We start from the raw sequence: 11,123 nt of genomic DNA on the forward strand, positions 1-11,123 counted from the left end.
AAAAGCCGCTGCATTAATAACCTGGCTGTGCACTAAAAAGGAGGAAACCCAGCACCCCAGTGATGTCCATTGTTCACGACTCAAGGTGATCATTTGGCACACCCTGGACATGTCACCAGACTCTGTTAGCAGGGCTAACACATAGACAGAGACAACCATTCATGTTCACATTCACATCTGTCTGCAATATAGATTTCCCAACTAACCAGTAGACCCAGTAATATAAAGTAAGAAGGAAAAGGTTGATAATTTACATATTCCTTCAGAATTTACTGGAGAAACTGGTGTTTAAAACCTGAGATATAAAAGAGAGTCATAGACTCTCTCTCACCTGCACCACAAACAGTAGGAAGTTATATTTACATATTATTATCACACTTCCTCATTTATCTTGATGGACAGTCCACAGTGAGGTGCTTTAAGTCCTTTTTTCCATAACTTAATGTAAACAAGTCCTTCCATAACTCATAGCTACACTGTGTCTTTGTGTCAGAGGGAAAGTTTGTATCTTAATATTGAAATGCTGAGTACAAAGAGCGTGTGTGTTAGTACAGATGGTTATTTACTGCACAGCTGTCTGCATGAACACCAGAGAAGAACCAGTTTCAAACCTGCAGGCTCATTTCATGTTTGTGTACAGAGGTGCTGTGTGGACCACATTTGAACTATTGCTTCTTTCTTCATGGACAATTTTAAACAGATGATCATTTATTAAGAACAATCATATATTTCTTACAGCAGTGTGTGATAAAGTAGATATCTGTGTTTAATATAAAGTGCTGCGTGTCCATCAAACACTGAAGAGCTGCTGGATTCATTGTTTCCTCCAAATGAAAGAAAAGTCATTTTCATGTGACAGAGCGACGATGCAGTGGAGTCTGTTTCTGCTTCTTCTGATGGGTGAGTGATCATTTTACCAGGGCTCCTGATTGTTTCCACCTAAAATCCTTTAGTTTGATCAGGACTCATTAAACAAATGAACTCTTACTGAGAAAATCAAGGATTCACCTGTAAACTGGACAGTTTGATGGGAACATGAGTTTCCTGCTTGTATCAGCAGATACTCAACAGTATTTCTTCTGTTTTAGGTCAGTGTGTCTTCATCACATGTCAGCTGTATAAGTACCACTTTATTAAAGAAGAGATGAGCTGGGATGAAGCACGGGCATACTGCAGAGAGAGCTACACAGACCTGGCCAAAGTGTTTGACCTGACAGACATGAGAAGACTTCAAGACTCTGCACAGAGTCAAACACAAGCCTGGATTGGACTGTACAGCGAGCCAGGAGACAACAAGACGTGGCACTGGTCTCTGCCGGGGGAGGAATACACTGAAAATAAGACCTGTTGGGCAGCTGGAGAGCCAAATAATGGGAAATACCCTGAGAACTGTGTGAGGACAGGAGACAAGTGGGCAGATTATCCATGTACTCACACATTACAGTTTATCTGCTATGACGGTGAGAATATGTGGACAGTAATATGATAATACAATATTTAATAATGTTATAATGTAGTTTATAATCTGTGTTATCATATGTTCCTGAAAGCGATAGTTTGAAGAATGAGACAAATTAGTTGATAAAGATGTTTTTGTGTTTTTCTGTTGATTTGACAGAAACAATGAAAAACAACAAAACCTTGCATTTGAATGATAAGTCTGTAAACTGGACTCAGGCTCAGAGCTACTGCAGACAGCATCACACTGACCTGGCCAGTGGACTCGATCAGATATACAGTGAAGAGTTTAAGAAGCTGCAGAAGTCTAAAGAACTGTGGATCGGCCTGTTCAGAGACAGCTGGAGGTGGTCAGATGGGAGTAACTTCTCTTTCAGATACTGGGACATGGACTCATTTAATGATGGACTAAACAACAGGACATGTGCTACGACTCTGTTAGAGAGATCAGGAAGATGGAGCTCTGCTGGATGTGACCAAAGAAAGCCTTTCTTCTGCTATGATGGTGAGTTTACACAGATTTATCTCAGCTGTTTGTCCAATAGATGAACTGCTGGAGTCACCGAGAGGATTTAGGTCAGTATGTTTCTTCAGCCACTTATTTCTGCAGGTGAAGATGTTTAGCTGATGGTTGGAACAGAGATTTCTCTGTAGAGCGACTGATTCGTCTGAAGAATCACTGAAATGCTTTCTTTTGTTCTTCTAGTGAAACTGGACCAAACATCCTGATATTTTAACTCCAGATTTAACTGACTGATGTTTTCTCTTATTTTATGGCAGATAAACTGATTCTGATCAGCCAAAACAAAACCTGGGAGGAAGCCTTGAATTACTGCAGACAGAAACACCATGACATGGTTTCAATCAGCAACCCTGAGGAGCAGCGATGGGTCCAGGAAAGAGCCAAAAACGCCTCGACTCCTTTCGTGTGGCTGGGACTGCGCTACTCCTGCACTCTGGATTTGTGGTTCTGGGTCAATGACACCCTAGTGTGCTATGAGAGGTTTGCTTCAGGGGGAAGGACTGAAGACTGTGACATGTCTGCAGCCATGACCACAGGAGGGCAGCACGAGTGGGTCAGTCAGAGGAAAAATGAGACATTTAATTTTATTTGTATAAAACACTAAAGTTTAAACCTAAAGTCACTTCTTAGCTGCACATGTAGATTTTCTGGGGTGAACTCTGTGTTTCTGCTCAGTGTTTACAGTCTCTGGGTTTGAAATGGGAGAAGAATGACCAACAGATTGTTACCTGCAGGTTAGATATTTGCAGAGAGCAGTCTGTGTTTCATTTCCTCTCCTTTACCAGAGTCAGGAGCATCTTGGTTTCTTCCTTCATTGTTGCTGGATTGGTTCATTATTAAACTGTAGCAGGATATTTGTTTTATTTAGTTCAGATATGGTGATGGTTTGAATGTTTCTGCATCATGTGCTGTAAATCTTTGTATCGCACCATTGTATCCTCAGCTTGAATTACAAAGCCTGTCACTAAAAGCAGGTAAAACCATGTTTGTGTCATGACTCCATATGAGCTCTATAATCTGATCATGTTTGTTCATGAAGACAAATAAACCACTGTGTAACTGCAAGAATCTAAATGACTTATACAGCTTTTTTTTACCCAGGTGGAGTAATTGTCCTCAAAATGACTCCTATGTAAAACAGTAACAATGATAAGATTGTTGTAAACATGTTAAAGTAAAGCATAACTTTGGAAAATGACTAAAAGTAATCAAAGTTGGTAGCTACCCTTGTTGGTAGCAGGTAAAGTGAGCTTCAAGTACAGTAGCTTTGCTAATGATGCACAAATGGTATTTGTAACAGTGAGGTTAATCAGGCTCATATATCTTTTCAATTTATGTTTTTTATGTGTGTTTTGAGGTGAGACGCAATTACCATTACCAATGTACACATTGTTTAATAATGGCTTTATATGAACGGTTATTTACAAGTTACTTGATATGAGTTCGAGTTTATTGTATTCAGTGATAAAAGTGATGTTTAAAGTAACCTGAGCAAATACTGGTTTACCATAATCAGTGTGAGCAAATGTTCAGATTAGAGTGATTACTTTAGTTTTCGTGTAATCTAATAAGAAATACTTTTGTCTTATTAACAAACAATAATAAATATTCAAAACAGAACGAACTGTTCATTTGTTTCTATTTTTAATATTGCAGTTTTTAAAATTTAACTCCATACAACATTTGTCAAAAACAAACAAACAACTAAAACATTTTCTTGTTTATGTGCCATGTTAAAGTTTAACTTTTTAAAAGAAAACATTTTCTTAAATGCAAAAATATATAAATAATCTCAAGTCAAAGGCCAAAGTCAAGTAAAAATAGATATAGACACAATCACCCCAACCGGTCGCAGCAGATGGCCCCGCCCCTCCCTGAGCCTGGTTCTGCCGGAGGTTTCTTCCTGTTAAAAGGGAGTTTTTCCTTCCCACTGTCACCAAAGTGCTTTATAGTGGGTCATATGGTTATTTGGTTTTTTGCTGCATGCATTACTGTAAGGTCTACGTTACAATATAAAGCACCTTGCGGCGACTGTTGTGGTGATTTAGCGCTGTATAAAGAAAATTGAATTCAAACCAGTGTAGCCGCTTAATTTTAAAAAGCTGGTTTAAGGCTTGAAATCCTATATTGTAAATTTGGCCTGTGAAGTCATATAGATTCATGTGAGCATGAGTGGAGTGTGTCACTGTGGTGGCGATGTGTGTAGGTGTACCTCTGCTGTCATAGCCCTCCCCTGCACCCCCCACACCAAGGAAATGTTAAACAAACAAGGAAATAATTTTTAGAAATTAGAATAAAACTTCCTGTTCCTGCTTGCTGGACAGTCCACAGTGAGGTGCTTTATGTCTTTTTTCCATAAACAAGTCCATTCATAAGCCATATCTACACTGTGTCTTTGTGTCAGAGGGAAAGTTTGTATCTTAATATTGAAATGCTGAGTACAAAGAGCGTGTGTGTTAGTACAGATGGTTATTTACTGCACAGCTGTCTGCATGAACACCAGAGAAGAACCAGTTTCAAACCTGCAGGCTCATTTCATGTTTGTGTACAGAGGTGCTGTGTGGACCACATTTGAACTATTGCTTCTTTCTTCATGGACAATTTTAAACAGATGATCATTTATTAAGAACAATCATATATTTCTTACAGCAGTGTGTGATAAACTAGATATCTGTGTTTAATATAAAGTGCTGCGTGTCCATCAAACACTGAAGAGCTGCTGGATTCATTGTTTCCTCCAAATGACAGAAAAGTCATTTTCATGTGACAGAGCGACGATGCAGTGGAGTCTGTTTCTGCTTCTTCTGATGGGTGAGTGATCATTTTACCAGGGCTCCTGATTGTTTCCACCTAAAATCCTTTAGTTTGATCAGGACTCATTAAACAAATGAACTCTTACTGAGAAAATCAAGGATTCACCTGTAAACTGGACAGTTTGATGGGAACATGAGTTTCCTGCTTGTATCAGCAGATACTCAACAGTATTTCTTCTGTTTTAGGTCAGTGTGTCTTCATCACATGTCAGCTGTATAAGTACCACTTTATTAAAGAAGAGATGAGCTGGGATGAAGCACGGGCATACTGCAGAGAGAGCTACACAGACCTGGCCAAAGTGTTTGACCTGACAGACATGAGCAGACTTCAAGACTCTGCACAGAGTCAAACAGAAGCCTGGATTGGACTGTACAGCGAGCCAGGAGACAACAAGACGTGGCACTGGTCTCTGCTGGGGGAGGAATACACTGAAAATAAGACCTGTTGGGCAGCTGGAGAGCCAAATAATGGGAAATACCCTGAGAACTGTGTGAGGACAGGAGACAAGTGGGCAGATTATCCATGTACTCACACATTACAGTTTATCTGCTATGACGGTGAGAATATGTGGACAGTAATATGATAATACAATATTTAATAATGTTATAATGTAGTTTATAATCTGTGTTATCATATGTTCCTGAAAGCGATAGTTTGAAGAATGAGACAAATTAGTTGATAAAGATGTTTTTGTGTTTTTCTGTTGATTTGACAGAAACAATGAAAAACAACAAAACCTTGCATTTGAATGATAAGTCTGTAAACTGGACTCAGGCTCAGAGCTACTGCAGACAGCATCACACTGACCTGGCCAGTGGACTCGATCAGATATACAGTGAAGAGTTTAAGAAGCTGCAGAAGTCTAAAGAACTGTGGATCGGCCTGTTCAGAGACAGCTGGAGGTGGTCAGATGGGAGTAACTTCTCTTTCAGATACTGGGACATGGACTCATTTAATGATGGACTAAACAACAGGACATGTGCTACGACTCTGTTAGAGAGATCAGGAAGATGGAGCTCTGCTGGATGTGACCAAAGAAAGCCTTTCTTCTGCTATGATGGTGAGTTTACACAGATTTATCTCAGCTGTTTGTCCAATAGATGAACTGCTGGAGTCACCGAGAGGATTTAGGTCAGTATGTTTCTTCAGCCACTTATTTCTGCAGGTGAAGATGTTTAGCTGATGGTTGGAACAGAGATTTCTCTGTAGAGCGACTGATTCGTCTGAAGAATCACTGAAATGCTTTCTTTTGTTCTTCTAGTGAAACTGGACCAAACATCCTGATATTTTAACTCCAGATTTAACTGACTGATGTTTTCTCTTATTTTATGGCAGATAAACTGATTCTGATCAGCCAAAACAAAACCTGGGAGGAAGCCTTGAATTACTGCAGACAGAAACACCATGACATGGTTTCAATCAGCAACCCTGAGGAGCAGCGATGGGTCCAGGAAAGAGCCAAAAACGCCTCGACTCCTTTCGTGTGGCTGGGACTGCGCTACTCCTGCACTCTGGATTTGTGGTTCTGGGTCAATGACAACCTAGTGTGCTATGAGAGGTTTGCTTCAGGGGGAAGGACTGAAGACTGTGGTATGTCTGCAGCCATGACCACAGGAGGGCAGCACGAGTGGGTCAGTCAGAGGAAAAATGAGACATTTAATTTTATTTGTATAAAACACTAAAGTTTAAACCTAAAGTCACTTCTTAGCTGCACATGTAGATTTTCTGGGGTGAACTCTGTGTTTCTGCTCAGTGTTTACAGTCTCTGGGTTTGAAATGGGAGAAGAATGACCAACAGATTGTTACCTGCAGGTTAGATATTTGCAGAGAGCAGTCTGTGTTTCATTTCCTCTCCTTTACCAGAGTCAGGAGCATCTTGGTTTCTTCCTTCATTGTTGCTGGATTGGTTCATTATTAAACTGTAGCAGGATATTTGTTTTATTTAGTTCAGATATGGTGATGGTTTGAATGTTTCTGCTTCATGTGCTGTAAATCTTTGTATCACACCATTGTATCCTCAGCTTGAATTACAAAGCCTGTCACTAAAAGCAGGTAAAACCATGTTTGTGTCATGACTCCATATGAGCTCTATAATCTGATCATGTTTGTTCATGAAGACAAATAAACCACTGTGTAACTGCAAGAATCTAAATGACTTATACAGCTTTTTTTTTACCCAGGTGGAGTAATTGTCCTCAAAATGACTCCTATGTAAAACAGTAACAATGATAAGATTGTTGTAAACATGTTAAAATAAAGCATAACTTTGGAAAATGACTAAAAGTAATCAAAGTTGGTAGCTACCCTTGTTGGTAGCAGGTAAAATGAGCTTCAAGTACAGTAGCTTTGCTAATGATGCACAAATGGTATTTGTAACAGTGAGGTTAATCAGGCTCATATATCTTTTCAATTTATGTTTTTTATGTGTGTTTTGAGGTGAGACGCAATTACCATTACCAATGTACACATTGTTTAATAATGGCTTTATATGAACGGTTATTTACAAGTTACTTGATATGAGTTCGAGTTTATTGTATTCAGTGATAAAAGTGATGTTTAAAGTAACCTGAGCAAATACTGGTTTACCATAATCAGTGTGAGCAAATGTTCAGATTAGAGTGATTACTTTAGTTTTCATGTAATCTAATAAGAAATACTTTTGTCTTATTAACAAACAATAATAAATATTCAAAACAGAACGAACTGTTCATTTGTTTCTATTTTTAATATTGCAGTTTTTAAAATTTAACTCCATACAACATTTGTCAAAAACAAACAAACAACTAAAACATTTTCTTGTTTATGTGCCATGTTAAAGTTTAACTTTTTAAAGAAAACATTTTCTTAAATGCAAAAATATATAAATAATCTCAAGTCAAAGGCCAAAGTCAAGTAAAAATAGATATAGACACAATCACCCCAACCGGTCGCAGCAGATGGCCCCGCCCCTCCCTGAGCCTGGTTCTGCCGGAGGTTTCTTCCTGTTAAAAGGGAGTTTTTCCTTCCCACTGTCACCAAAGTGCTTTATAGTGGGTCATATGGTTATTTGGTTTTTTGCTGCATGCATTACTGTAAGGTCTACGTTACAATATAAAGCACCTTGCGGCGACTGTTGTGGTGATTTGGCGCTGTATAAAGAAAATTTAATTCAAACCAGTGTAGCCGCTTAATTTTAAAAAGCTGGTTTAAGGCTTGAAATCCTATATTGTAAATTTGGCCTGTGAAGTCATATAGATTCATGTGAGCATGAGTGGAGTGTGTCACTGTGGTGGCGATGTGTGTAGGTGTACCTCTGCTGTCATAGCCCTCCCCTGCACCCCCCACATCAAGGAAATGTTAAACAAACAAGGAAATAATTTTTAGAAATTAGAATAAAACTTCCTGTTCCTGCTTGCTGGACAGTCCACAGTGAGGTGCTTTATGTCTTTTTTCCATAAACAAGTCCTTCCATAACTCATAGCTACACTGTGTCTTTGTGTCAGAGGGAAAGTTTGTATCTTAATATTGAAATACTGAGTACAAAGAGCGTGTGTGTTAGTACAGATGGTTATTTACTGCACAGCTGTCTGCATGAACACCAGAGAAGAACCAGTTTCAAACCTGCAGGCTCATTTCATGTTTGTGTACAGAGGTGCTGTGTGGACCACATTTGAACTATTGCTTCTTTCTTCATGGACAATTTTAAACAGATGATCATTTATTAAGAACAATCATATATTTCTTACAGCAGTGTGTGATAAACTAGATATCTGTGTTTAATATAAAGTGCTGCGTGTCCATCAAACACTGAAGAGCTGCTGGATTCATCGTTTCCTCCAAATGACAGAAAAGTCATTTTCATGTGACAGAGCGACGATGCAGTGGAGTCTGTTTCTGCTTCTTCTGATGGGTGAGTGATCATTTTACCAGGGCTCCTGATTGTTTCCACCTAAAATCCTTTAGTTTGATCAGGACTCATTAAACAAATGAACTCTGACTGAGAAAATCAAGGATTCACCTGTAAACTGGACAGTTTGATGGGAACATGAGTTTCCTGCTTGTATCAGCAGATACTCAACAGTATTTCTTCTGTTTTAGGTCAGTGTGTCTTCATCACATGTCAGCTGTATGAGTACCACTTTATTAAAAAAGAGATGAGCTGGGATGAAGCGCGGGCATACTGCAGAGAGAGCTACACAGACCTGGCCAAAGTGTTTGACCTGACAGACATGAGAAGACTTCAAGACTCTGCACAGAGTCAAACACAAGCCTGGATTGGACTGTACAGCAAGCAAGGAGACAACAGGACGTGGCACTGGTCTCTGCTGGGGAAGGAATACACTGAAAATAAGACCTGTTGGGCAGCTGGAGAGCCAAATGATGTAAAATACCCTGAGAACTGTGTGAGGACAGGAGACAAGTGGGCAGATTATCCATGTAGTGACACATTACAGTTTATCTGCTATGACGGTGAGAATATGTGGACAGTAATATGATGAAACAATATTTAATAATGTTATAATGTAGTTTATAATCTGAAAAAGAGTTTAAAGAATGAAACAAATTAGTTGATAAAAATGTTATTTTGTTTTTCTGTTGATTTGACAGAAACAATGAAAAACAACAAAACCTTTCATTTGAATGATAAGTCTGTAAACTGGACTCAGGCTCAGAGCTACTGCAGACAGCATCACACTGACCTGGCCAGTGGACTCGATCAGATATACAGTGAAGAGTTTAAGAAGCTGCAGAAGTCTAAAGAACTGTGGATCGGCCTGTTCAGAGACAGCTGGAGGTGGTCAGATGGGAGTAACTTCTCTTTCAGATACTGGGACGTGGACTCATTTAATGATAGCGTAAACAACAGGACATGTGCTACGACTCTGTTAGAGAGATCAGGAAGATGGAGCTCTGCTGGATGTGACCAAAGAAAGCCTTTCTTCTGCTATGATGGTGAGTTTACACAGATTTATCTCAGCTGTTTGTCCAATAGATGAACTGCTGGAGTCACTGATTTGGGTCAGTATGTTTCTTCAGCCACTTATTTCTGCAGGTGAAGATGTTTAGCTGATGGTTGGAACAGAGATTTCTCTGTGGAACGGCTGATTCGTCTGAAGAATCACTGAAATGCTTTCTTTTGTTCTTCTAGTGAAACTGGACCAAACATCCTGATATTTTAACTCCAGATTTAACTGACTGATGTTTTCTCTTATTTTGTGGCAGATAATCTGATTCTGATCAGCCAAAACAAAACCTGGGAGGAAGCCTTGAATTACTGCAGACAGAAACACCATGACCTGGTTTCAATCAGCAACCCTGAGGAGCAGCGATGGGTCCAGGAAAGAGCCAAAAACGCCTCGACTCCTTTCGTGTGGCTGGGACTGCAGTACAGCTGTGCTGCACGTTTGTGGCTTTGGGTCACTGATTATGTAGTGTGCTATGAGAGGTGGGCTTCAGGGGGAAGGACTGAAGACTGTGACATGTCTGCAGCCATGACCACAGGAGGGCAGCACGAGTGGGTCAGTCAGAGGAAAAATGAGAGATTTAATTTTATTTGTATAAAACACTAAAGTTTAAACCTAAAGTCACTTCTTAGCTGCACATGTAGATTTTCTGGGGTGAACTCTGTGTTTCTGCTCAGTGTTTACAGTCTCTGGGTTTGAAATGGGAGAAGAATGACCAACAGATTGTTACCTGCAGGTTAGATATTTGCAGAGAGCAGTCTGTGTTTCATTTCCTCTCCTTTACCAGAGTCAGGAGCATCTTGGTTTCTTCCTTCATTGTTGCTGGATTGGTTCATTATTAAACTGTAGCAGGATATTTGTTTTATTTAGTTCAGATATGGTGATGGTTTGAATGTTTCTGCATCATGTGCTGTAAATCTTTGTATCGCACCATTGTATCCTCAGCTTGAATTACAAAGCCTGTCACTAAAAGCAGGTAAAACCATGTTTGTGTCATGACTCCATATGAGCTCTATAATCTGATCATGTTTGTTCATGAAGACAAATAAACCACTGTGTAACTGCAAGAATCTAAATGACTTATAAAGCTTAATTTAACCAAGTCTGTCACTGTTACAGCTGTCACAGGAGCTAATACAAACAGCACCTCTTAATGATAAGACCAGTTAAGAGCAAAGTCAACATGATGCATTTTTACAGCTGGTTCCAAGCCAGTTAAAGCAAATGTACATCCAACACATGCAATACCACAACTACCTGGATTTACAAGTACAAACTACATACATCATAGTATATTATATTAACTGCAGCTAATGCTTTCCACGTGGCATTACATAGTTAATGTAATGATGAAATGTATCTTCTGTGCTGAGCACAGGGGGCGT

The 11,123-nt window shown here is 39.4% G+C and overlaps 3 protein-coding genes across 3 annotated transcripts; all 3 read left to right on the plus strand.

Annotated features, from left to right (window-relative positions):
- The first annotated feature begins 572 nt into the window (after positions 1-572).
- On the plus strand, positions 573-3,587 carry LOC146389551 (putative C-type lectin domain family 20 member A). Its single transcript, XM_084911249.1, has 4 exons — positions 573-900; positions 1,089-1,460; positions 1,619-1,963; positions 2,239-3,587. Exons 1-4 carry the CDS (start codon positions 831-833, stop codon positions 2,583-2,585), a joined length of 1,134 nt encoding a protein of 377 aa, XP_084767375.1. The 5' UTR covers positions 573-830; the 3' UTR covers positions 2,586-3,587.
- Positions 3,588-4,464: 877 nt separating this feature from the next.
- Positions 4,465-7,484, plus strand: LOC146389552 (C-type mannose receptor 2-like). Its single transcript, XM_084911259.1, has 4 exons — positions 4,465-4,792; positions 4,981-5,352; positions 5,511-5,855; positions 6,131-7,484. The coding sequence occupies exons 1-4, from the start codon at positions 4,723-4,725 to the stop codon at positions 6,475-6,477; spliced, it is 1,134 nt and encodes a 377-aa protein (XP_084767385.1). The 5' UTR covers positions 4,465-4,722; the 3' UTR covers positions 6,478-7,484.
- An 875-nt stretch (positions 7,485-8,359) lies between these two features.
- On the plus strand, positions 8,360-10,871 carry LOC146389553 (C-type mannose receptor 2-like). Its single transcript, XM_084911284.1, has 4 exons — positions 8,360-8,684; positions 8,873-9,244; positions 9,383-9,727; positions 9,998-10,871. The coding sequence occupies exons 1-4, from the start codon at positions 8,615-8,617 to the stop codon at positions 10,342-10,344; spliced, it is 1,134 nt and encodes a 377-aa protein (XP_084767410.1). The 5' UTR covers positions 8,360-8,614; the 3' UTR covers positions 10,345-10,871.
- The last annotated feature ends 252 nt before the right edge of the window (positions 10,872-11,123 follow it).

This window comes from Perissodus microlepis, chromosome 3 (assembly GCF_051167445.1).
Source record: "Perissodus microlepis isolate ML-2025 ecotype Zambia chromosome 3, ASM5116744v1, whole genome shotgun sequence".
Taxonomy (NCBI): Eukaryota; Metazoa; Chordata; class Actinopteri; order Cichliformes; family Cichlidae; genus Perissodus; species Perissodus microlepis.